General features: G+C 38.5%; 4 protein-coding genes across 12 annotated transcripts in view; 1 reads left to right on the top strand and 3 right to left on the bottom strand.

Annotated features, from left to right (window-relative positions):
- The window catches only part of LOC122835990 (membrane-associated guanylate kinase, WW and PDZ domain-containing protein 2-like), a 120,027-nt gene extending 113,396 nt beyond the window's left edge, over positions 1-6,631 (top strand). For 7 of the 9 annotated variants that reach the window (XM_044125558.1, XM_044125554.1, XM_044125557.1 and 4 more), the window contains 2 exons: positions 521-659; positions 2,267-6,631. In XM_044125558.1, coding sequence (XP_043981493.1) covers positions 521-659; positions 2,267-2,961 — 834 coding nt within the window. In that variant the 3' untranslated portion in view covers positions 2,962-6,631. Of the gene's footprint in view, positions 1-520; positions 660-975; positions 1,065-2,266 lie in introns of all 9 variants that reach the window. The other 2 variants (XM_044125562.1, XM_044125563.1) reach the window with 2 other exon arrangements.
- Positions 3,799-10,503, bottom strand: LOC122835991 (endoplasmic reticulum-Golgi intermediate compartment protein 2-like). Its single transcript, XM_044125564.1, has 14 exons — positions 10,421-10,503; positions 10,062-10,226; positions 9,876-9,984; positions 9,751-9,797; positions 9,387-9,454; positions 9,266-9,306; positions 8,972-9,073; positions 8,786-8,878; positions 8,327-8,382; positions 8,146-8,244; positions 7,743-7,840; positions 7,498-7,660; positions 6,924-7,003; positions 3,799-6,834 (listed from the first exon to the last, which is right to left on the bottom strand). The coding sequence occupies exons 2-14, from the start codon at positions 10,165-10,167 to the stop codon at positions 6,769-6,771; spliced, it is 1,128 nt and encodes a 375-aa protein (XP_043981499.1). The 5' UTR covers positions 10,168-10,226; positions 10,421-10,503; the 3' UTR covers positions 3,799-6,768.
- Positions 10,504-10,792: 289 nt separating this feature from the next.
- On the bottom strand, positions 10,793-13,924 carry kxd1 (KxDL motif containing 1). The gene is made up of 5 exons (XM_044124456.1): positions 13,772-13,924; positions 13,499-13,609; positions 12,319-12,471; positions 12,175-12,221; positions 10,793-11,449 (listed from the first exon to the last, which is right to left on the bottom strand). The coding sequence occupies exons 2-5, from the start codon at positions 13,594-13,596 to the stop codon at positions 11,193-11,195; spliced, it is 555 nt and encodes a 184-aa protein (XP_043980391.1). The 5' UTR covers positions 13,597-13,609; positions 13,772-13,924; the 3' UTR covers positions 10,793-11,192.
- A 776-nt stretch (positions 13,925-14,700) lies between these two features.
- sinhcaf (SIN3-HDAC complex associated factor) lies at positions 14,701-23,724 on the bottom strand. The gene is made up of 6 exons (XM_044124455.1): positions 23,529-23,724; positions 20,239-20,366; positions 20,062-20,161; positions 19,133-19,256; positions 18,870-19,020; positions 14,701-17,829 (listed from the first exon to the last, which is right to left on the bottom strand). The coding sequence occupies exons 2-6, from the start codon at positions 20,364-20,366 to the stop codon at positions 17,484-17,486; spliced, it is 849 nt and encodes a 282-aa protein (XP_043980390.1). The 5' UTR covers positions 23,529-23,724; the 3' UTR covers positions 14,701-17,483.
- Between the last annotated feature and the right edge of the window lie 2,410 nt (positions 23,725-26,134).

Genomic DNA, 26,134 nt, shown 5'->3' with positions numbered 1-26,134 from the left:
GAGAGAAACAATCTGCCAGTGGAACTAGGACTTTTTTATCAATAGTAATGAATAATTGACTTAAAACAAGCTCTTATATATTGTTGAACAGTTACTTGCAAGTTAGTTTTGTCTTATTTCAGGTGTACTAAGTTAAAGGTTAAACATCTCTTCAATCTCATCCCTGACCTGGGAATGTTTTTACAATATTTGGGTTTGTGGTGCCATGAAGTCACAAGTCATACAGTCATGCCATAATTTTTATAGTTGTTACAATAGTATTACAAAATATCCTAATAATATTTTAAGTCCATATCGTCCACCCCTAAACTCTATTTCTCTACATCATGAACATCCTAATAATATAAAATGAATTTTGTGGTTGTAATCAAAATGTGAGAAAGTCCAGTAATGTGAATAAACTTGCAAAGTAGTGAATTAAGAATTAAGTGATATAAAAGGTTTTCAGGGGCAACCAGAGACTGACAGGACTGAACCTTCTCCTGTGGGTGTGTGTGTGTGTGTGTGTGTGTGTGTGTAGGTGGGGGATCAAATAATAGAGATTAACGGAGACAGCACCCGGGACATGACTCATGCCCGCGCCATTGAACTCATAAAGGCGGGAGGCAGGCGGGTCAGGCTCCTGCTGAAGAGGGGCACCGGACAGGTCCCAGAATATGGTGGGTTCTCCTGGCACAGAGAGAATCCCCTAAACGGCTCCATCTTTCCACCCGACCTCTCTCTGACAACAGATGCGTCTTCTGCCATTCTTGCCAGGCTTTCTCTGTGTTTGGGTTATGAACTTCAAATCAATCGTTGATAACTTGCTACATTTTACCCTTGCTTTTCTCTTCTCTTGTCTGAAATTAAACTCATCCGTGTATATTTAATTATTTCTTCAAAAACTGTTGGTACATCTGTAACGTCCTTCATGTAGTGTAACCCATCTGCTGTGAGTCTAATGATTGGTTTAGGCCTTTACTTGCCTTCCCTCAGGAATGGTTCCTTCCAACCTCTCCATGTGTATGAAAGGTGACACACTAAGCTCCCCCTATTTCTTCCTAATGGGCCACTCTAAGGACACGGTTCGTGGAAAACTGCATGTCTTAACATACACACTACTCTGTGTGCTTTCTGCATGCATGCATATGTGATCATTAATGCCTGGCTAACAAACCAGCCCAAGCATTTCTGGCCAGAAGTTTACATGCAATCATTATTGGTTTTAATACTCTATTAATAATTTCACACTTTTATTGAACTGTTCTTTTTTTCCAGGGTGGAATGATTGCTTAAAACTGAGTGCATTTGTTTTAACTTTCTCAAATCCCAGCCTTAAATAAATACTTATACTTCCACTAATGTCCTATAGTGAGTTCCACTTCACTCGCAATTTTCTGCAGGCTTCTGGCTTAATACTGTCTGCATACTTGATCATTCTTCTTGGCAGAAATTGTGAAGTTGATTTAAGTGACTTGTTTTTCTGGCTTCAAGCTGGCTTTTGAACAGAGTCCGTAAATTCTCAATTGGGGTGAGGTCAGTGTTTTGATGTTGGATCACCACAGTGACTCCAGTTTAACGTCAATGTAAAGTAAGTAGGTCGCAGCTAAAAGGGAAGCACCTGCTTCAAAAGCACACCTGAAATTTGAAACTGGTCACAAAGACAAACGGAAAGCCTAAAGGAGAAAAGTTTTATTGTTAGACGAGAAAATGTTGATCTATTTGACCGCAATGAGCAGAGGTTCACAAGAACGTTTGGAAGAGGCCAGGCTCTCTAGGAACACTGTTACAGCAGTTCTCCAGGTTACTCCACAGTTGAAGAGTTGAAATTTGTCCTGTTGGGAGTTTCACCAATAATCGCTAAAGCAGGATGAGAATAAGTTCTGCCAAATATTCTCAAAAAGAGAGTCCGCTAGAGAAAACAAAACAATTAAAGAAGGAATTCGGTCAAGAAGAGGCCTCAGAAAATGCCAGAAAGAAAATGTTTGTGACAGAGGAGAAATTTGAGAACCAACATAATGTGTGTGATTAGCACCCAAAACCCTGTGATGAATGGATGTAAGCTTTCAGCCAGAACTTTATCTGTATGCAGAATGGTTTGAAGAGACTGCAGCATGCTGAGGGTTGTGAAATATTTCACACAACCTAAATGTGTGTAATATCTTCAAGCATGCAGCTTGTTCTTTTTTTTTTTCTCTAGTCTTATACTCTCTCTCTGTTTGCATGTGCGTGATGGCTGTGCTGTTCTCTCATGCCGGTCCTGTAAATTATTTTCTCTCTGCGACAGACTGTGTCGGCCCCTGGGATTCCCTTTCTACAGCCCACTCTGCCCTGCAGGAAGTGACCCTGGAACCACATCTGAATCCATTACTTCCCTCCCATCCAGCTTCATCCCCAGACTCCACTCATCGGCTCCATCTAGAGGCCAAAGTGTGCATGGCAGACAAAGCTCCGCTGCTGACAGACCACAGCTCCATCAGAAGGGCAATAGGTGGCAGGTCCACTGAGCAGAAGTGCGTCAACGTGGGGCAGGGAACCCTTCAGGGGTCTGGAGAGGTGAACCCTGCACCTGGAGAAAAGCCGCCTCGGGCTTTGTCTCACAAAGCGGTTATGGGAAGGTCCACTGACAGAAGAGAGAGGCAGAAGGATAGTTGCTCGCCCTGTTGTGAGAGGAAGGGCCGGCAAAAACACGCAGCGGGCGCCGTTTCACCCTGGGACCCGTATGTGACAGTGAATCTGAACGGAGCGTCTCCGGGAGGAGGAGACGGACCTGTCGGCCTCCAGGAACGGCTGATGTCCAGGAATCTGTTCCCCAGAGAAGACGAGAAGGCCGGTGGCCACAGCGGGGTGTGCTGCCCTTCTAAGACCATCGAAGGTCCTCCAGCGAGGAGCGCAGCTGCCTCCCCGGGGCCCTGGAACATCCCTGGGCCCGACAAGCTGCCTGGCACCCTGAGGTCCTGGACCTCCACGGTGAGCCGGTAGAGAGGATCCTCACACTGTTTGGCTCTGTGTTCAGTTCTCATCACCAGGAAAGCATCTTCCTTCAATCTCACTGTCCTGATTTCTGCTCCACCTGCGTATGAAGTCTGTTTTTACATGTATTTTTATTCATACAAGAAGATTATTACACCCACTACCTTAAGGACTGGAGAAACTTTCTAAAATATGATGAAGGACCCTCACATGTGAGCGCTGCTCAAATCTCATTTTAAAGTGTGGAGCTTCACACCTTTACTTGGTCGTCTGAAGGTATACAGGGAGTAAGTATTGAACACATTACCATTTTACTTAGTATTAACCGACTCAAATACATAAAAAATAAACCAATACACATAAAAAAATAAAATAAACAGAGAAATCTGAGCAAAAAAGTGAAATGCACAGGGAATAAGTGTTGAACAAAATTGTTAAAATTGTTTTGTTGTTTTTTCCAGTTGTTAACAAGTCTTGACATGGTTTTTTTTTCCAGCAGTGGAGTCTTGTGTAGTGAATGTTCATAGAGAAAATATATGTTGAGTACATGAATGTTCTCATTTCTCCTCATTCTAGGTCTTTCTTAAACTCTCTGTGGCCCTTTGCTCCTGGATAACTTTTCTGATTATTCTTAAGCTCTTTACAAAATCTTGAAAGGAGCATTTGACTGACCTGGTTTGTGGGTTAAATTACGTTCCTTTCAGTTCTGGATTACTGTTCCAACGAAACTGACCGGAAAATTCAGAAGTCTAGTTTGTAACCAAAGCCGTCAAGTATAGATTACCTTCAAAATATAAAATGTTTTATTTAATTAGTTTGTTATGGTAGGGAGAAGGTTTTTTTAAAAAATTCTGACAGATTCTACTTGTTTTGTGTATCTTTTCTTCATGTATTCAATACTTGTTCCCTGTATCATTCCAATGTATTACACTTAAAAACTAATTTATGCACTAATTGGTGTTAAATTCACTGTATTTGGATTATTTGAGCTGTTAGTGACATATATACTGAGAATCTTTTGTGCTCAATACTTATTTTCCCTGCTGTACATCAGCACAGGAAATCTTCTTTTTGCTCCGTCTCTCTGTGAAGATGGAAGATTAAAAATTTTTTGAGTGTTACAGAGGTTGGAAGCTGGAGCTCTTGATTCATATGTTACATGCCTACAAATATATACTGTAAATGTAAAGAAGATGTGAAAATTATGTACATTTTGTATACTCAAAAGCAGACCTGTTGGTGTTTTTGAGGCAGTGTTGTAGTTAGATACATTGTACAAAATAAGGATAAAGAAAAAAACAGATAAGTATCCTGGGACAGTATTTTAGGAACACTGTTTCCATGGCCTTGTCCATATCGACATATCAAACACTGACTCTAAACCGGACCGCAAACGGAGGCGGTGTTAGTGTGCATGGATCCCAGACATGTCGGTCCTTCTGAAGAGCTCTGTGGGAATATCACCTCTGGAGGATGAATCGGATGTTTTTAATTCATCACTTTCAAAAGACTGAGAACATTTGGCTTAGTAAGAACTCATACTACTCCTCTCTCAGTTGTGTACTCAACCTGATCACAGTTCAACCATGCAGTCATTGTGCAGAGTTATAAAGCTGTGTGTATTCATCTGATGCCCAACAGGAACACTTTGTCCAGTCTCCTATTTCTATGCCTTTTAACTGTGCTAAGTGTACCACATCACTGTGGGAGAGGGGAGGAGGAGGTCGATGGTTATGAGGTGAGGCGGAGTGCCTTACTCAAACTAATGCAGAGATTTGCTTTTTGGGAACTTGGTGAACCAGGCTGAGATGTGGAGCCTGGTTTCTTTTTGCTTCAGACGTTAACGCCAAGCAGTATCTATCTGGATGCACTCTACAGCTGTAAAGATCAGCCGTCTCAATTATTGCAATTGTCCCCCGAGTGATTCAGACGGGGAGAAAAATGTAGCCTGTAGCATCACATCCTCTCCTTGAAGTAATGTGGAGTTGTTTATCAAGACGAGCTAAACATCAGAGTGGGTCATGGTTTCCGTTTCACTTTTGTTTGTTCTCTAAGGAAACATTAGGTTTGTATTAATGCCACAGGCCCATGGTGAGCCCATGAACACAAACATATTTGTTTAATAACCAAATGTGTTGGGTTTGGTCGAGGTTAAGGCACGCTGCTGTTAAACTAAGACGCTCCAGGGAATGTCGATTTTCTCCTGCAGTTCTCTAATTGGATGCCATTTAAATCTTTCTGCAAGATTATTAAAAATGAACCACTGGAGCTTTTGAGTACCGGAGGACAGCATGACGACACGCCCACACCAGACCTGGAAACTGCTGGGAATGGGCTCTTTGTGAAGCTACCTGCATTCTGGGGTCACTAGTAAGATCTTTTACACCGAGGGTCCCAGGGATTGATGTTAATCCACAGCCACACCTGGTCTGGATGGCTCCACGCTGACAGAACTGTGGGGTCTCTTTCGTGCTTTAGCGAGGTCCCTGACCAACATGTCATTAGGGAGTAGAAATGTGTTTTCTGTACGTGTGTAGAAAAGCTCAGAGAACATGTCAACCAGCCCTCCGTTTCCATCCAGGCTGCCCCCCTCTGCCTGCTGTGACTGGGTTTGTACGTCACACAAAACAAAACAGAAAAACTGCTTATTGAACTCGTGAAGGATGACAAGTTCATTTCCCCCCTCCCCCCATCGAGATCCAGTATAATTGTGTAGTGTTAATTGTGTAATATTCACCTTGTACAGCTGTATTCCTACAAATATGGTTTACTGTATCATTGATACTGTAGTTTCAAAGACGTGAACAACTATTTTTATGAAATGCGACAGTACTGATATATTACATTTTGCTAAAAAACAAAAAACTTGTTTACTGAAAGATATTCTGAAATACTGTCAAATAAACTCTTGACATGGTGTAAAACAGACTTTGTTGGAGACTCTTCTGCAATGTTTAATAGTTAGAAAATGTCCCAAGAGTTTATAAATAATTTTTTAGCATTTATGCAAACAAAAAGTGAGAATCTTCTGTGATCACATGTTTTTAACACCTTTTCCTCTCAGAAGGTTGAAAAAATTGGGGTGAATATATTACCTGATAACCTATATTCAACTCAAAACTTTTGAGCATGTTATTGCTGCTTTTCACCTCCAGCATAAAACTTCCAAACCGTGAAGTAAAGAAATAAAAAAGACATTTGTGCTTTAAACCCTTTACCGCCACACAAACACAAAATATGAAAAAGGATGACTCATAAAACTTTATTGTAAAGTTTTGAGGTTTCACATAATTCATTTCGCTGGATCAAATTTGTATCCATGTAAAAGAAACGAATATGGCATGAGTAGAAACTGACAACACAGATCTAATTCCTGACTTTGGGATGTAATGGGGGAAAAACTTGTGTAGCAAAATGGGAGCATTTCAAATCCTTTACAATCTCCAATGTTAATACAAATAAATAAATTCTTCAAACGTGATTCAGTTTTCAACCAAGACAGAGCATCACTGCCAGTTTGAAATTCAATAATTATAATTCACATTATCCCCCAATAACACAAGCATTATGCTATGATATTCCCCTTTAAAGGCACAGTACACCCATACAGGGTTTCAATATCATAACTGTTCAGAAATCTGAAAATTGTTCTGGTTAAAAAAAAAAAAAAAAGGCTTTACAGAAACTGGGCCTACACATGTCTATTGAAAACTTCAGCTTCTGGATATTTGTTGGTGGTACAAGTTTAAAAAACCCCAACTGACCCACATAAACGCAGCATCGTGTTGCTCCTGGCTCAGAAGAAAAGTTTTCCCGTCACTCCTCTGAGTAACTTTCTGTAGGAAGTACAAACTGACCGTCTCCTTGTTCGCTTGGAGGAGCCTTCAGTGGAGGAGAAAATAGGAAATCATTTAGAAAGTCAAGAAGCAATTAACTACCAGATGAGGGAAAAAAATAAAGTCATGCCTTACATCCATCCGTTTGTAGACCCCCATTTGGAAACGACAGCAAACCACATCGACCACGAATCCCACCATGCCGTGGATCATGCCTGAGAGAGAGAAGAGATGAAGGCCGCTGCAGAACGCATTTCAAGTCCCATGAATAACAAATAAAGCTGGATTTTTAAAACCACTGATGGAAGAACGCTGCATGCGGTCACAAACACATTTATTCCTTATGAACTTATGAAGCAACTTATTTTAGTGGGTAACCAATCTAACAAATCTAACAAAGAAAAAGGCTGCTACAGAAAGCAGGTGTTATCCAGAGATGATGGATAAGGGAACCACAATTTTGTCAATCCTTTACAATTTCCTACAGTGTGAAAAATGTGAAATTCTTGCGACAAATGATTCGGTTTTCAAGCAGAACAGAATATCATTGAGAATTGAATTATAATGATAAAAGAGAAAAACTGAAAATTGATGCATGACATTGTGATCTATATATTTTTAACCTTACAAACTGAAATATAAACTAATTATTGCTAAAGGAAAACTAGCATATCTTCTCCAGTGTATAGTTACTACTACTATCGTTTACCTGTCGTGGAAAAAATGCCTCCAACGATGCCGCAAAGTCTGACGAGAAACTGCCAGAGAGGCATGTGCTGCTCGGTGACTCTGACCATCAGTGAGCTTATGTCATATTTCATGAAGATCCCTGAGACTCCATGGCTGCCTGCAGCGTGGTTTAAAACGCGTTCCTGCAGGAAAATCGGGGTTTAACACATGAACCGCAGCAACAGTCGACCAGACGCCGAACTGAAATACGATATTTAAACGTACCCGCTCTGTGACCGAGTACTGATGTGTTTCTGCAGACACTTTGTAGGTGTTCAGCTTGGTTGGCACAATGGTGATGAAGTACTGAAACATGTGGTTTGCTGCAAACAAGAATTGTTCGTTCATTAATCGCTGAGGATTCCATGCAGAGAAAATATCAGCATGTAGCATGTCATTACAGGCTGGTTTTTAATAATTTTTATGTACATATATAATAAACCCCATCCATAACCTTAAAATTAACTTTGTACTCTGGTTTATGCATAATGTTTGACACAGCACGCTGTATTGGCCTCTCAGTAAAAATGGTGGTTTTTGAGGGATGTTGTGATGGTTGAATCATGAATGTGGGCTTTAGCAGAAGTGCCTGTTAGTTCCTGCTTATCGAGAATTTACACATAGGCACCGTCAGCAGTGATCTTTTCTGTGCCGTCCAGAGGGTTGATCAGTCCGGGGATCTCTTCTCCAAAAGACAAGTGGTCAATTCGGTGGGAGAAGTTGTAAGCTGGAACACAACAAACCAAAACAATCCAGATTATGTGAATATAGAGTTACCATGGCGACCAGAAGCTCAGAGAAAATCTTACAGTCGTGGCTGACAAGTGCAGCTAGATGGGCGTGGCCTCTGGGGTGAGGTATGGACCTGTGGAGAGATTAATAGGTCAAAGGTCAAACTTTCTGCTCAATTAATTGGAGGTGTTGATTATTTTAGATCTTTGTCTTTTTATTTTCTTGATCAAAATGGAGCTGCTGGCCACTAATCATAGCAAATGTTTTGTGAGTCCAGTGAACTCATCTCAACTGAAGGAAACTTGGTTATTTTGGTTTGATCAGGGGTCATGATCTCATTTTACTATAATGTCAAATGCCCCAAATGAAAAAAAAAAAAAGCTGGAAATAGACTTATTAACATGAGCCAAATAAGGTTCAACGGACGAGCCTTTGTGTTGGTGCATAAGAAAAATAGTTGTACACAATGGGGTGAAGTGAAGGCCTAGCGCAGAAACTACAGGTCAAAGAATGAAATTAAAGATGGAGGTACATACTTGCCGATAGTGATGTGGAAATTCCCTGCCACTTTGTTGACATACATGTGTCCATGTATCCTGCAGGCACTGAGTGAACTGGAGCCATCATCACTGCAGAGGGAAAGGTCAAAGTAAAAGCTGAAGATGTTCAGGTTCATCAGTGTGTGTGTGTATACTGATCGCGAGGTCAGCCAGGGGGTTTACCTTTGACTCGGAGCAGGAGCAGCTCCTTTCACTGCAGACTTGAAGAGAACGTTCTGCAGAGAGTGCTCCACTCTTAGACGCTCCTGGATGTGCAGGAGGGTCCTGACCGAGAGGAGTGGAAAACAAAAGGCAGCAAATGGTAAATAAATGGCAAACTGACTGAATTTATATTTTCTAGTCTTTCCAACCATTCAAGGCAATTTACACCAGAGGCACAGATTCATAAACCAATATGCAGATTGGTAGGCTGCTTCGAGTTAACTGTCTTGTCATGGGGACGGTTGTTGAACTTACATTTGCCACAGTTTTCGCTCTGGTGGGAGTTCAAACTTGACCTGAAATGTGAAAAAAAACAATAGTCAGAATAATAGAGCTGTGTTGGCACTGTGAAAAAAATAGTTAAGTAAAAACTCACTGGTTCATATTTTAAACCGTCTGAAGCAACCATAGTCTCTGCCAGATCCAGGACATCTGCTCCTATGTCTGCATGATTCACCACAAACACAAGAAATATATACTTAAATAACCTCAAAAAACACCTAAAGCGGAGTTTTCAGTTTAAATTTGTAGCTTTTGAAGATGTATTATTCTCATAGCAAGTTGCCAATTAGAGAACTACCAGTAAAAATAACTTTAAATCATAAGCCAGCTTAATAAGAAAATGCCATTTTACACAGTCTTTAAATTTTAAATAACAGAAAACTAATTCAATCATGACTACAAAACCAACAAGATAACATTTTATTAAAATATGAATTGTAATAAATGTATGCACTTACACTGACATCTCATGGCTATTGTGATGTCCACATTTATCCTGAGTTTGCTGTAAATGAGGAATAGCATAGATGAGGACAAACACTTCATAGCAGGTAAGGCTGGATCATGTTGATATAGCTTTTACCTGGTGAAGTCTTTGTCAACCTCGTATTCATAGTTCATCCATGTGTTTCTGTACACAAAGAACTCCAGGAAGGCGAGGACCGCCATAAGGGAGAAAGCTACCAGAGAGACTGAGGACAGTTCCGGAGATTGACAGTTAATAAAGCAGCTGTAGCAGCTAGTTTGTGCTTGTGTTGTTAGCTAGTACCTGTCCCTCCGCTGGCTGTGGTCTCCACGTAGCTCCCAGGCACTTTGGGGAAAGCATCTAATTCCTTCACCAGAGTCAGAGCTTTCTTCCTGGATATTCTCCTCATGTTTGGGGCCAGCAGCAGAGGTATAAACCCCTCAAAAGTGAATACTTTTAGGCTGCTAGCTAGCTGGATACATTCAGTAATTAGTGAGTTTCCATGACAACTACCGAGCTAAACGTCCTGCTAACTGGTTAAAACGTGACTGCGTGCGACTGAGCTTCTAACGCCAAAACTCTGTTTTTAAAACGTGCTTTTTAAGTCCATATGATGCTCCTTACTAATCAGGAAATACAACACACTAAAGAAAGGAAGTTACCTGGAAGAAGATGATTCGCTGCCGTCTTGTTTTACTCCATTGTCCCATTGGATAGAAACGTATGTCATTTAGTGTGAGCCCCCTCTAACGGCCATCAATGTTATTGCACGTTGAATAAAAAATATTTGTATAAAGACTAAATTTAAAAAGATAAATTCAGAAAATGTGTATTATTCATTTAAATTGTTATTTAACATTAGTGAGTATCTGTTTACATCATGGGTCGAAAAATATTTAAAGTGGTGGATGAGAGTGACTAAATGTCCAACTTAAAAACTGAACAAAGAGAGTAAAAAATTATACATTTATAAAGTTAGTAAGGACATGTTTAGTAACGTTAACAAGAGTAATAATCAATGATGAGACAAGGAGTTATTATTTAACACTAATTTAATTCTATTTAAAATGATAGGAACACTGTGCATTTTAATTACGATGCCATTAACATAAACCCATCTCTTGAGTTAGAAGTGCATCTTTCCAAAACCAAACAATATATTAAAAAAAATAATAATAATCCAGCACAGATTCACTGTTAGGACTACCACATATATCTACAGACATACTTCATGACTTCAAGTATTTCTTTGGCATGATTTAGTAGCTATAAAGCACAAAACATGTAAGCATGCCAGCAATAATCCTCTAATTTCTCAGATGTAATCTATGTAATCTTAGAAACACGGACACTTATGCAAACACACAATGTACCTGCTGCCAAAGCAGACTAGATTGACTCTCAGTTTAAGAATCTGTTTGAAAACCGTCCATTCTACTCTGCAGGTACAGAGTCGGGACCCTCATCCCGCAGCACAGCCGTCTCTACGAGGTCAGAGGTCGGCGTGTCTGGTGGTTCCTGAGACAGATCTTCAGAACATCTGCTCACGGTGGGCGAGATTACATCAGGGCTTGTGTCGCAGGATTCTGTGCTCTGCTCTGATGTAGCTGTGTTGGTTGTCGTAGCAACGCTTGGAGGAATAGGGTCGAATTCCTCGTCGTCGTCCTCCAAAATTGGTGACTCATGGATGTCTGTCATTGAAGAAGAAGGTTAAGCTGCTGTAGAGTTTATTGGAAGGTAACACAATCTAAATCACAAGAAAGGGTCAGAAAATAAATCAAAAATCTATTTACATTTTATTTTAAATGTGTTTAAACCTCTAAGTCACAAACATGTTGAGAGTTTGATAGTTTTAGAACATTTAGCATCAAGGGCAGACCTCATTATATTTATGAAAAATAGTTTTAAGTTAAAACTTTAAAATGTTAGAGAAATCCACTTTTTTTTTCCCCCCTCCAGGGGGTCTTTTGTGGGCTCTAGTGTCCCTTATTCGAAAGTAGGCTGACAGGAGAGGGGGAAAGACATGCGCAAGGGTCCGGGAATCGAACCCGCGACCGCCATGTCGAGGACTGAAGGCCTCCAAATGTGGGTCGCGCTATCCCCTACTCACCACAGCACGCCCGAGAAATCCACATTTTAATGCCAAAACACACTTTGAAACTTTGAAAGATGTAAAACAATACTAGTTGAGGTTTTCACATTTTTTACTGCACAACAACAAAAATAAAATTTATTTTAGTCTATTATATGAAATGGTTTCAAATGGCTGGTTGTGAAAAGCTTTCTAGCAATGTGTGCTTTTGGAAGACATTATAAACACGTAACATGCTCATGCTGTGCTTTTTAAAGCACAATCATAAACTTGAAACTTTTAAAAAACTTAAGATTTGTTGCTAAAGAAAAACTTTTAACTTACTGCTGAAGGCTTCTGGGTATTGCTTTGCAATTTTTCCTTTCAATGTCCTAGAGTACAAGAGACAGATCCAGAGATCAGAAATTGTGCTGGTCACACAGCAGATGTGGCTGAAAAACAAGAGCGAGAGAGAGACTAATGACTAACCTAATCCTCCTGAAGACGCTGTCCAAATCCTTCTTCATGTCAACCAGGGTGCGAGTGTGAAGCAGGAAACGCTCGTTCATCTGCTGCAGCCTCACATTCGACAGTCCATTGAAGTTGATCAGCATCTCATTGGTTTTCTCAAAGCGATCAAGCCTATTTACACAACAGAAACAGAAAAAAAAAATTACTTCAATTTTCACCACATACAATCACAAATGTATTTATTATAATTTTATCTGATTAAACCAACCAAAAGTGTGTACCGGTACTTGTTAAATGAAAGGAAACAAGTGTGCAAGTGTAATTGTATAAAGACCTCTTTTACTCTGATACACTAAAATAAAATCTAGTTTAACAAGACTCTTTCACGAATCATTTATTCATTGAGCAGAACAACAAAGACCAGGGAACACAGCAGACATGATTAGGTTAAAATAAATATCTCAATAAATTAAATGAATTTATTCATTCAGTAATTTTTTACCTTTTCATGCGCAAGTCAGAAACAGAAAAAATATACAATGTTGTAAAATAGTAAAAGAGAAAAAGACAAAAGCAGTACAGAAATAGATAAATATTTAAAACTTCATCAATGACAAGACCACAAGGTATAAGTGGTACAATCACTTTTTTTTTTACTTTTATTTGTCTTGTTCTAAAAATGTGCTATCATAATAAGAAAGTTGCCTTGCATTAAAGTACCTGGAAATCCACCTTAACTGACCATCCACAGCAAGGAAAGAAATAATCAGATCCATTGTAATTCTGAATCAGATGCAGAAATCTCCCAAATGTTTGGGAGAGTAATTTGATACAACAAGCCGTTCATTTAACAAAATTGACCTGCAAGGAAAAGCGATGAAAAGAAAATAATTGCTAAATGAAAACCACAAGAAATCTTGCTTACAGTTTGCCACAAAGTTGAGATTGAGATTGAAGCATACTGATGGGTTGAAATGGCCCATCAGACTTTTTCTCACTCTTACATCTAATTAAGGTAGGTGAGATGACTTAAAGAACGATTTTCAAACACCCTTCAGTGTGTGATATGGCTATTTTGCTCAAACCATATTTAAATGTTTAGATGTAAAACTCTTGCAGAACCATACGGTGACTGTAAGGTCCACTACAGACAATAAAACACACACTAAAGTACCAACACCTGCATAAAGATACTCACATGTGTCTCTGCGCCTGGATGATGGCGTTCACATCCTCAGAGTTCACCATGCTCAGCATCCTGTTACAGAACACACCGGAGGCTGTCGGCTCCGCCATGGTGACAGGAAAGCTGCAGAAACATTTGCACACCTAATAATTAGTGGCATCATATTCAGAGACAGAGAATAAGACCCTGTATTTCCCCTTTAACATGTTGTTAAAGAAATATTTTCGTCAGTGAGCGAGATCATCGGCATCAAAATAAAGAAACGGAGCAAGATGATTTACTTACATCTTCACCCACCGGCTCTTGGTGTAACTAAAAAGATTAAACTACATCTGACAGCTCGCCGAGAGGAGAAAAAACAAATGCATTTAAACTTCCTGTCACATGATTTTCTTGTTCTTCCTCTTCTTTTTGCGAAAAAATTCGATGTATTACCGCCACCAGGTGGCAAAAAGTGTGAACTGTCAAAGGATTCCGCTGCCTTTCTTCTTTTGTATAATCCCGGATGTCACGTGACGCTTTTCGTTCGTTATTGCCCCCTGCTGGAGAAGCGTGTGCAAAACAATTGGGCCATCGTCTTAGTGATTGCTTTGTTTGTTTTTAGAGTAGAATTAAAGCGATAGTTGTCATCCACACCTTTTTAATATCCGCTTAATGCTAATAAAGTGAATTTGAGCGGAAACCAGTAGCCAGCAGGAACCAAGGAACACAAAGATCATCACAGGGTTTAACACAAGCAGCTTTTTGCACATTTTACAATACAGAATGACACTAATATATTATAAAAACTATTCTGAACATAAATGGATACTTCAATCAACAATTAAATAATTAGGCTTATGATGCTTTGGTTGAAAGGAGTCCAAACTGTGTTTGGGTTCAACAACTGAGGTTGGAGGTTCAACAATTGTTGTTCATGATGTTGTTAACAACGTGACAAAAGAGGAGGGGACACAGCCAACTTAGAGGGACATGTTAATTTCTGCCATGAAGAACATATGTTCAGAAATAACAAGGTTGGAAGGATTTTGACAGGACATGTGGAGTGTTTCATGTTTATGAGAGAGTGAAGGAAGACCATAACTGGGAAAAAAGATGGATAAATGAAAAAATAAACAACTATGTGCTTGAATTTTTAAATCCTCCAATAATACTGACAGTCAGAAAAAAGCACAAGGAAACTCGCAAACTCATACTTTCATAAAACTCACAAAATTACTTTTATTAAGGGACAAGTAAAAAAAGTACATGATATATAAAAAATACAAAAAAACGCTTTGTCTAAGTTGTAAGCTAAGTAAATGCATAGCAACAGTACATGCAAGTCTAGAGTTAGGTATCCTACTGTGGTTTCCTACTACTTTAACATTTGTAAGCTATAAGATTAAAGAGGAAGATGTACAGTTTGGCTGCAGTTTACCGGTCGTTACAGTCTACATGATACAGATACAAAGTGGAGACACAGTATAATTTAGGTTGCACGCAACTCAGCTGATGAGCAAATAAATAGATGCACAAAAAAAGCTAAATCGATTCGACACAACTTCAGAGCGAGCGTGTGTCGGAATCACATTTCCAAAGATGGAAAGTTAATAATAAAAAGGGTTTCTAGAACAACACTTCTAAGCCGGGATACAAATAAATATGAATTAAATAAATAATGAAACGTGTATTTGAGAGCCATTCGACCCACCCGGCCCTTTTATTTACATATCAAACTCACAGCTCCAAATGATCAACATCATATGAAATTTCATATTAGTGTTCTTCTTCTTGTTTTTTTTTTTATTTTGTTTTTTTTGTGTGTGTTTTTAAGAATACCATAGAGATACATACAAATGGCCCGGACAAGCACAAGTGTCCATAGAAAACCTGCATTGATTTGACATTGGGTGAATTTCAATGTGCTTTGGCTTTCGATTGATAAATAAAGTATTATCAGGCTATACATCACAACACATTTGTGGTATATTAGAGGCAATGGCATAGAATTTCTGCTTGTATAAAGACTTTTACCATAAACTGACCCAGGAATGACAGAGATTACTGATATTGGTATTGCTGAATGACTATAAACTGATCATTTTGTGATTTGCTGTTGTTTGGTGAGATATTATTATGCAAAGACACTATTTCTCCCTTTCCCCATGTCTTTTCTTTACATACAAAAATAAGTTACAACTTCAGAAAAACGGATCAAAAAACAAAAACAAGAAAAAGCAAGATTTCCAGTTTCTGTAAGGCCATGCTAAAATTTCCAAGACTCATGCATCAGGGTATTTCAGGTCTCTTGGGTGAGTGATCTCGCCATTCATGCAGAATGCACTGTGTGTTGCTGAGGCCACAATAAATACAGCTACTATCCCTTATCGTTTTGTTCCTTAATACCAATCCAGGATTAACACTAGCACTGTCTGTGACACACAATTAAGGCTGGTGTACTTGCTGTTGAGATTGTGAATAGGCCTTATTTAAATGGATTAACATTTGCACACAGACGTTCCAACAAATACACACACAGAAAATCCTCTGATAGGAGGGGACATCATTGTGAAAAGACAGAGAAACACAGGGGCCGCTGTACATGTCTGTGCTGCGTCAGTGTAAAGCATCAATCGCTCCAAAGCAACTTCCAAAGATAAAAACAGGAAGGTATACTTTTTATAAATAAAAGGCTATCACTATGCAGGCGTAGCTTCATAAATTATAATATCATCAAAAAGTTAATTTATTTTTGTAATTCTTTTTTCCAAAAAGAAAAATGTATACATTGGTTGATTCCATATATTTCTGTTAATCCTGAAGATTATGGCTTACAGCAAATGAAAACCCAAAATGATGTCTCTCAAAAAAAATCCAAAAATCTCATAAGACCAATAAATAAAGCGTGGATGATAAATAGGGAAATGTGCTTTGGCATGCACAATCCTAAAACTGCTGACTAAACAACTCTCCAGTAGATAGTTAGAGTTCCCACATGAGGTAGGCAAATCACTAAAAGTCTTTACTAAAGAAATACCAGTTAAAAGTTTAGTGGAAGAAAAACATGTAGTTGAAAATGATTTTAAAAAGTAAATAACTGCAGGATTGAGAGAATTGTAAGATGAATCTTATTCAAGAGTTTAAAGAACATTCAGTTTTAGAGTTTCTTCAGACTTTCCGGTTCATATTGTAAAAAAGTTGATTTTGAATTTTAAAAATTAAGGTGCTTGGAAAAAAAGGGGGAAAGAAAAACAAAAAAGAAGGAGATAAGTTACATTATTGCAGTAATTTAAGGAAGAGGAACCCCAACCAGACACTGAGTGCAAATACTCTACATACATAAGTTTTTATTGGTCTTATGAAATATTAAATTTTTTTGCAAACCTAAATTGTGGGTTCTCATAATCTGAAAGCCACAATCTTGAAAATTAAAATAATAATATTCTGAATTCATCTGCTGAAACAAATTAGCTTTTCGCTGATATTCTCGCTCATTGAGATGCACCTATATCAGGCATAAATATGTTAGCTTAGAAGATATCCACAGTGAGAATGGGTTCAGATGTTTGAAATATTGAGTCATAAATTTCAAGTAGCACCCTTTTTTTTCTGTCAAGAAGCAGATGTATTGTGTTTTGGAATAAAATCTGCAAAATGTACCAGCAAACAAGAGCTCCAGCATTTCATCTAAAGTAGATCAGCAATACCACAGATGATGGTCCATCATCAGCATGGTCAAAAATATAAAATACAACAACAACAAAAATAATAAAAAATAGAGAAAGAACATAGAAGTCCATAAGTTACAGTTCAACCATAATAATGAACAATCCTCCAGCGTAATCATGGAGAAAACCAAAGATGTTTTAGCTGCTTTTTTGACTGAAGGCAATCTGAGGCAACTACTTTCTGCAAGTGCTCGGGGGGAATGAAACAAAATTTTTTCAAACAAAATCCATCCCGAGATTTCTCCAGAAGGTCGCCAAATGAAGGAGAAAAAAAAGGGTTCTTTGCTTCACCAGCCTTCCTCCATCACCTCCCCGCTCCTGGCTGGAGGTGCCGTCACACATAGCTCAGCAGGCTCTGCATTTTCCTCACCCGTAGGCGTCTCCTTAACCACCACTTCCTCCACGTGGGATTTATCCACCCCCACTTGACCCTCCTCTACCTCAACCTCTTCCTCCTCTTCCTCCTCCTCCTCGTCTTCCTCCTCCTCTTGTTGCTGCTGCTGCTGCTGCTGCTGCTGCTGCTGCTGCTGCTGCTGTCGCTGCTTGTTGCGGCAGCAGGGTTTGAACAAATGGGGGTCGATGAGCACCTCCCCGAAGCGGCCCTTGTATATTATTCCACAGCACACCTTTTGCCTGCGACAGAGCGAGACGCGTTGCATCACGTGTGGGAAAAAAGCCAGGACGATTAAAGCTGAGCGTGTTAACAAGCTGCAGTTAAAAGTGTAACTGCGAAAATCAGCACAGAACAGTGTTAAAGCGTTTTGTCAACTACTAGAATAATATGAGCACTTCAAGCATTAAATTGTCTTTACAAGAAAAATTGTCTGATGTTTAGAGTTTTCAAAATAAATACTCAACAGAAAATGGTTTTACGATCTAATTGATTAAATGCTCGCTTTATTGTGATGTGAAGTATGCAACTTTCGGTAAATCTGCAGATAGATTGCTTTTGTTTCATAGCTTATTTGTAAAAATGTTTACGCCTCCTTGCTGATTTTGTCTCTTTGCTTTTTTTTACACTTTTTGAAAGGCTTTGTTAATTGAATAACAAATGTAAATACTTCAATATTCGTCTCATAAATTCACAGAATAGTTTCCTAAAATTCTTGTAAATTTCGGCACACATTACACTTCATATTCACATTTTCACCTGTTTTTTATTAAATATATGAAATGTGACTTTGTGCTCATTTTTGTTTTCACTAGGAATTTCCTGTAGTCGTATTTTTGACCAGTTGTCGTCCATAGTTCAATCACAAACACTGACTGAAAGGAAGACCTTTTGTGCCTTTTGTTTTATTTTTATTTTGTTTTTTTGCTCTCGGGGTCATTTTACGGGAGTCTAAAGTAAAGTTGTAATTATTTTCAAACAAATATTCCTCATTTCCACAGAGAGGTTCAAGACGACCTGTAAATGGCAAAGTGCTTTCTAATTGATCTATAAATAAATATCTGAACAAACCCAAAATGCTAATTTGGGCTAATCATTATTCCAGAGGGAAAAATGATTAAGATGTTTTATGTTGCATCTAAACAAATTTAACAAACTACACTGAATGGAAATTAAACTCCTGATATTACATGTGGTAGTATCTTCTTTTGCATACATAAAGTGTTTTTCTGTTCAACATGATGTTGAATATTATGTGTTTGTGTTCCAGCAGCAGACCTACCTCTTCCAGTAAGTGAGGTCCAGGAAGGAGAAGACTGGGGAGCGGCTGGACCCGGGGCTCAGCTCGGTGTCGGAGCCGTCGTCGGACAGGTTGCTGTAGCTGGGAGACTGAGCTGGAGAGGCACTGGAGGTTGTGCTGTGGGCATCTGAGTCTGGAGAGCAGAACAAAGCACAAGAGGGTGCTATTTTTGACACGAAACCAAATCTCCACTCTTGTTGTTAGCATATACAGATAGGCAGGGAAAAGTAAAGCTCAGAACTAACTGTTTCTCTTCAGCTCCTTCTGCAGCCTGCTGATCTGGCTCGGCCGAGCTTTCTTGGAGATGGTTTGGATTTTCTTGGGCCTGGATGTTATCTTTAGGCTGGGGCCTCCTCTGGCATCAACAACCTGTACACAACAAACATTCACTTTTTAATAATATTTTAAGGTTCCATTCATGCAAACACGTTAAATATTTAATCATATTACAATCTAAACACTTCAGGATTTTAATGTGACAGACCAACACAGAGTGTAACGCAAATTTGAATTGGAAAGAAAATTATGAGGGTTTTTATACATTTCAAGTGTAAAACGTGTTTGAAGCACAAATAATGATTTGATATAAGCCACTATTGTAACTCTGGTAGTTTATGGAGCTGCTGGTACAACTCAAACCCAGTCTCAAATCTTTCACAGTCTCCAACTGTGTTTGTTCAGGATTACAATCTGACTAGTTTCCCTGTCCCTGAAATAGAAAAGTTACCCCCACAGCATGGTGCTGCCATGTCCGTGCCTCAAATGGAGGAATGACGTCTTTACAGCAATGTGCGCAAATAGTTTCCTGCCACACATAGGTTTATATTTTAAAAAATCACCAGATTTGCAGTTATTCCATGATCATTTGATACTCAGATACGTTCTCTGTGTGATCCTCAAAGTTAGGATATTGTTATATAACGAGCCATGATTTAAACTTCTTTATGACTTGATGCCCGACCTGTTTGATGTGTTGCTTGGTCTTCAAGAGGAGGTTTGTTCACTAATGTTCTCTAGTGAACATCTGAGGCCTTCACACTGCGTCTTATTTAATTTGGGGTAGATATATTTATAAGCATGTCCAAAAATTATGAATAATTTTCTTTCTTTGGATTATTGTGAGTGGGTTTATCACATAAAACATGAATACATTTGCAAGGAAAGCCAAACTCACATGGTTCCAGTTTTTCTTGGTTCCCACTGGAAGCTTTTTCCATCTCTTCACAAGGAGGACGCAGGCGTTACAGATTTCTCCTGATCTGGTTTCACTCAACCTGCAAAAAACACCTTGTTGCAGCTCACGATGCAGTGTGACTTCACAACACAGCACAGGTTCAGGTGGGTCTCTTACCCAAAACAGCTCCTGAAGTCCTTCTCGTACCTCTTGCTGTCTGTGAAACGGGAGCTGGAGGACTTGGCCCGACAGATGCAGCAGCCGTCCAAACTCCGGTACATTTTGGGCTTATGAAAGCCAAACATCTGCATGCACACATATTTAAATTTTAACACCTCATCATAACAATTTATCATCAGAGAGTGAGGTGCTACATATTCTACCACCAGATGAATCTCAGAAAATAACATCAAACAAATCAGATGTGCTTATTATAATTAATTAAAAATACATTTAATAATAAACATCATGCATAGTTAGAGACATTGGGGGAGCATCTCTCTGCTGTGACCCACATGGTGGAAGTAGGTCAACAGTCAGACGGCGTGTCAGACAGATAATGTCACCATGCTGCGCTCACTGGATTCATGCAACGTTTAGGAAACTCGTGGCACGCATCGAGCCCGCAGGCGGCCACACATCATTCAATATTGCGCTTACATATAACCGTGAAAATTTTTGCTGCGTTTCTGGCCGCATCTAAAATGAAAGGGGCATGTCTGCGGGAGGAAGCCTCGGAACACCTATAAGCGTGCAATATGCAGAAGTTCACGCTGATTTATGTTGCTAGGCAAAATGAAATCTCCCAGTACACATGTGGACCAACTGCGGCAAAACTGGGAGCCGCGCCCCCCAGACTGGATTTTCTTTTCTTTCTTTTTTTTCCTGCCATCAGTCCTTGGGGTCTTCTGACAGTGCGTTGCCACACGGATCATACAGAGATGAGAAAAACTCAGAGACTTCTCACTCTGCTGCTAATTTCACATACGAATTAAAGTTGAACATGGAAGATTTTTTTGTTTTATTTAATTTTTTTAGAGAGTTTCACGCTGCTTGATTGAATGAGAAATGATGCCGATTGGGTTCTGCATAAGTTCTCACGATGCAGAACCTATTAAGAGAAAATGGACAATTGTCTGTCATACTCACTAATTAAAGATGCACAAATTAGCTTCATTCTGGGCAATTCTGATTTTCTTTTTTTTTAATGTTTTAACTGCCAATTTAATTTAATGTTTTTCCCTTGAAGGAGAAACATGTGCTGCCAGTTTGTTGATCCAAGTTGAGTACCAGAAAATATTATCAAATTAAAAGAATATCTCTACTTATGCATCAAAGCATGTGCCCGTTAAACTCAAATAAACTGAATAAAAGGACACAGTGTCCATTATTCTGTCATTAGACTAAAAATTATATTTCTTAGTTTGGATATGTTTAATAAATTAGAACAAATGCATATTTTTAAGTATTTGACCTGCTGATCACTGCTCAAAAACAAATGTACTGACTCTGTTTTATTTATTGTGAATTTACTATGTTTTTGTTTTATTGACTCAACAGGAATTCTGCATAAAAACATCCTTATCTGCTCAATGGTGTTTATTTTATTTTTATTAGACTCTGCCAATGTGCCACAAATACGTGATACTATGTTGTGTGTTTAATAAACAAAAGTAGAAATATCAAATATCAAAATAAAGATAAACGTATTTGGCACATAAAAATATAATTCATCTGTGCTCAAAACAGTGGCAGCTGCAAAAAACATTTTAAAGAGGGTTAGTAGCATTTGAAATAATAGTAATAATAATAATAATAATAATAATAATAATAATAATAATAATAATAATAATAATAATAATAATAATAATAATAATAATAATAATAATGACCACTATTATACTGTAATTATTAATACAAAGTGGAACCAGCCTCATTATTATTATCAATGTAATTGTTTTCAGTAATAATATTTATATAAAAACTACTACTACTACTACTACTACTAATAATAATAATAATAGTGACTGAGCTGCGATGTTTGCGTTTTGCATATAAAATCTCTAAATCACATCACTGCATTTATTTTATTACAACACTATTTTTGAAATTTTTGCATATGCTATTATTACTACTATTACTACTTTAATTACCCTATAATTGCTACTACTCCTACTAATGATAATAAGATGTAAAAGGAATGAATAAAGGAATGAAAAAATAAATCAAAGTGATACTTTGTGTAATATATTTAATTCAGTTCACTACACTCCTTGATGGAGTGACCTACAAGTAGTTCTGCTTTTCACCTCCACGTCGGCTTTCTGTACGTCCGAGACGATCTCTGCAGCAAAATACAGTACGTGACGCAACTCAACATGGCAACACACTTCAAAGGCGGAGGCAATGTGGGGAAAGGGGTGTGATGCGATTTTCCGCAAAAGCTGCAATTTTAACACGTAAACTGCAACAAACCCCGCTGAAAGCTGTTGCTTTTGCTTCAGCAGCGCGCAAACATCATAGAAAAATTAAAATCTCGCACTTGTTTTCGCCGAAAGAAAAGCGCACGTCGCTGAAATTTCACCGCCCACTCTCCAGCAAGGAAGCATGGCATGCCACACGACCTGCTTCTTGCGCACCCATTTTATGATGACCGTCCTCTGCTCGACGATGCCCGACTTCCTTACCTCTCTCCAACTTTGTGCGGGTTGACAAACTGAGAGTAACGCGTTTCCAAAGCAAATTATCTCGACTCGCACAGTAAAATAAAGCATTTTTGTTACAAGTGTGTAATTTGATCTTTACTCTTTGTTATTCCACGGCCGCGTCACTGCAACTGTCCACATCCAACTAAACATGTGCGCAAAGTTCAAAGCGACTGCCTTCGTATAATCGGTTTCCACGCAATATTCTTGCACAAAACAAAATTTGCGAGGCAGTTTGAGCTCCGTGGGGTGTTCACGAACAGTTTGTGTTTAGCAGGAGGTGTTTTGTTGACAGCGGCGCCCGCGTGTTGAGACGCATCTCTACTCCGGGTGGGCGTGAGAGATTCAACTTGGCATCGATATGTACAGCAGACCAAAATACGCTCTATTTCGACTTACTGCACCGCAATGATGTTTAAAATCGGGATTAAAAGCGCTTAAAAACCGACTTCAGTTAAACGGCATGTGATAAAACGAGTGATTCCGTCACACAACCGAATGCAGCAATAACAACAGCCTCAATTTGCTTCTAATGTCTGCATCTTAACTCCTCCTGATCTTCCCTTTTCCCCCCACAAATTTTCCCACTTTCTCGAATTATTTCAACCATTAATAACATGACCTAGAGCTGACGATGCAAGAAGGCCCCAAAACAACACCAATTGTTCAAAGACAACTCGAAGCTTGTTTTTAATTACAAAGACTTTTAGAAACAGCCTGAAAAACGCACCGAAACAAACGTAAACCGCTCGCTGGTGTTACCTTGTTGGAAGTTTGGTGAAGCTGACACAAAGCAAGTATCCCTGAAGAGCGTCGTAGCGGAGTAAGTATTAGGAAAACGAACCCGCATCAGTAAACCCGCTCTCTTGTTGATGTCTATGCTTGAGGACGGGACTGGATAGTTGTGAAGCCACTGCGCCTGCGTCACATCCACACCTCCATTTCAGAGTAGAGCGCAGGGCCCCCTCTATTTTATTTTATTTTTTTTTTCTTTTTCTTCAATCAAACTATTTACATAAACGACGTGTGACGTAGGCGTGCGTCTGCGCTCGGCTGGCCTTATAAGGATGGGAACATTACGCGGGAACAGGGGGCTCGGCCCTGGTTGCTATGGCGCATTGGAGAATGTAAGCAAAGGGGCGGAGCTTGTTGTTTTACTACACGACGCCAGATGGCTCGTCTAGGGGCCTGCAGTTTTTCAGGAGGCTCGACGTCTAGAGCCGAGATGGGCTTTGTTGATTTAAAATTCACACCAAAACAACCGGATTAGTGTTCAAATAAAAGGTGGATCAAGTTTGATCCCCAGACTCACTGATCACAGTAAGCAAACAAACAAACATGTCCAATTTATTATTATTTTTATTGTAAAGCAATTAGAATACAATAATATGTTGTCTTTAATGACAAATGAACAAATGTAAACAAACTATTGGAAAATTGTGTGTAATTGAAAAATATGTTTAAATAAAGATTTTTGATAAACCGGAATGCAATAAGCCTCTTAATCTGATGCACGTCAATAAAATCAATGAGATCACAGAGTTGTTTTGGAAAACAGTAGTGGACAAATAGCAGTGTTTAACTCTGGAGAAGCTGCAGAAAACCACAGCTCAGGTGGGAAATCTGTTGCCAGGTAAACTGTCAGTCCCTTATCCCATGAATCTGGGTTTTGCATAGCAGTAAGGTAAGGTAATTTTATTTATACAGCATATTTTTAGCAACAAGGCAGTTAATTTTAAAAATGCTTTACATGAATTAGAAGAAAATACAAAGAAATTGACAAACCAAAAGAAAGACCAAAAGGTAAACAACATATTGGTTCCTCTTGTTTAATAAGAATAGAAATAAGTAAAGTGATTTGTAAAATAAAAACAAAACAAAAACCCATTTGCAGTTTTCCACAATCCAGAAGCAAACATGAGAAAGAAGCTTTTCTGTTCAGATGTTAAACATTAACAAAAAGATATTTGGTGTACGACGTCATAATCACAGATTGTGATCATAATCAATGTTTTCGTCACAATTTTCAGCATTAGAAAGTAAAGATTTTTCTGAGGTTGTGCAGAAAACTGTCGCTGTGCATCACCATGAATACATTATTTGACACATGATGGAGTAGCAGACATTCTGCTGATGATGCAGAATCTCAGGCCTTTCACCCGCCGTAAAATGTTGCTCTTTAAGATCCTCATATGGAGTGATGGCTGTTTTAATTTCCTCTGAAATTATCCTCAATTTAGCTGCATAATCAAAATAATACAAGTGTTATTTGCCATTTTAATATTTGATGCAATTATTTCAGTTCAGTTTATTTATACAGCGCCGCTTCACAACAAGTCATTTCAAGGTACTTTACTAAAACGGTTTCATTTCATTTCAATCCAATCATACATTCATAACTAGATCAGAATTAGAAAAATATTCTTTCTTCTGTGGGTCCTGTGAAAAATGAATTGTTTCAGAAATTTCTGCCTGGATTAACAGTTTGAAAAAAATAGACAAAAGTAGAAGTTTAATATTTATGTCTCACTCTGCAGTTACTTAAAAAAACAGATATTAGTCAGTTTAGTTTCTCGTTCCTGTTAAAATAAATAAATAAATAAAATCACAGACAAAACTGCCTCTTATCCTGCGACCGTTTCATATTAGGACTGTAGGTGGCGCTGTTTCTTTGTGCGTCTGAAAACAGATTTTCCACCTATTTTGTCAATTTTTTTTAATCATAAACCAAATCGAGATGAACAAAAACATGTAAAATGATAAGTTGTTTTCCAAAAATGTACTCTTTGTAAAGCTTTAAAAAGGAATAAAATTAAAGAGTCTTATAAAAAACAAAAATGTTGGTTGTATCTGAGTTTTCTAAGTTTTAACATAGAAAACCAACATACAGGCCAAGACAGAAGTACTGATTGAGATGTGTTTTGGTTTCTGATCTTTCATCTAAAATGTTATAAAAGAGGAACCATTAATCATGAAAATATATGTTTATTTTTAAGTACCGTACAATGCGAACGTTTTTCTGATTTAACATTTTTATGACTATGAAATGTTTCTGATTAAATAACCAAATTGCTGATATTGTACAGCTCTAGTGTGGGAAGAAAAACCCAAAGAGTAGGATTTTACTTATTAAGGATAAAAGCTGTCCAAATACGTTCTTTTATGAAAATGTAATTATCGTCAAAGAACTGGATGTGTCGCTCCAGGCACCAACAACTACCATCAAGTGTTTGCAATGACTGGAAATGAGTCATTAACTTAATTCCTGCAGAAGATTTTGGCTTGCTTTTCTCAGCAGATTTGTTCTAATTTGGTCATATTACCGGGTTCGAAGCACAAACAACCCGTTTAAGGTCAATCCACAGCAC

The sequence above is a fragment of the Gambusia affinis genome, linkage group LG08 (assembly GCF_019740435.1).
Source record: "Gambusia affinis linkage group LG08, SWU_Gaff_1.0, whole genome shotgun sequence".
NCBI lineage: Eukaryota > Metazoa > Chordata > Actinopteri > Cyprinodontiformes > Poeciliidae > Gambusia > Gambusia affinis.
Note: the sequence above shows the minus strand (reverse complement) of the source record. Positions and strands in the feature narration are given on the sequence as shown.

What these genes read in the sequence shown, in the direction of transcription:
- LOC122835991 (XM_044125564.1), bottom strand. Translation starts at nt 10,167, where the DNA reads ATGAGGAGAATATCCAGGAAGAAAGCTCTGACTCTGGTGAAGGAATTA. An exon ending in CACAGCCAGCGGAGGGACAG is followed by an intron (nt 9,985 to 10,061) that starts GTACTAGCTAAC and finishes AACTGTCCTCAG; the next exon opens with TCTCTCTGGTAGCTTTCTCC. An exon ending in GCTCCTGCTCCGAGTCAAAG is followed by an intron (nt 8,879 to 8,971) that starts GTAAACCCCCTG and finishes TTCCCTCTGCAG; the next exon opens with TGATGATGGCTCCAGTTCAC.
- kxd1 (XM_044124456.1), bottom strand. Translation starts at nt 13,596, where the DNA reads ATGGCGGAGCCGACAGCCTCCGGTGTGTTCTGTAACAGGATGCTGAGC. An exon ending in ATCCAGGCGCAGAGACACAT is followed by an intron (nt 12,472 to 13,498) that starts GTGAGTATCTTT and finishes TTGTGTAAATAG; the next exon opens with GCTTGATCGCTTTGAGAAAA. An exon ending in AGCGTCTTCAGGAGGATTAG is followed by an intron (nt 12,222 to 12,318) that starts GTTAGTCATTAG and finishes CTTGTACTCTAG; the next exon opens with GACATTGAAAGGAAAAATTG.
- sinhcaf (XM_044124455.1), bottom strand. Translation starts at nt 20,366, where the DNA reads ATGTTTGGCTTTCATAAGCCCAAAATGTACCGGAGTTTGGACGGCTGC. An exon ending in GACTTCAGGAGCTGTTTTGG is followed by an intron (nt 20,162 to 20,238) that starts GTAAGAGACCCA and finishes TGTTTTTTGCAG; the next exon opens with GTTGAGTGAAACCAGATCAG. An exon ending in GACCTCACTTACTGGAAGAG is followed by an intron (nt 17,830 to 18,869) that starts GTAGGTCTGCTG and finishes GCTCTGTCGCAG; the next exon opens with GCAAAAGGTGTGCTGTGGAA.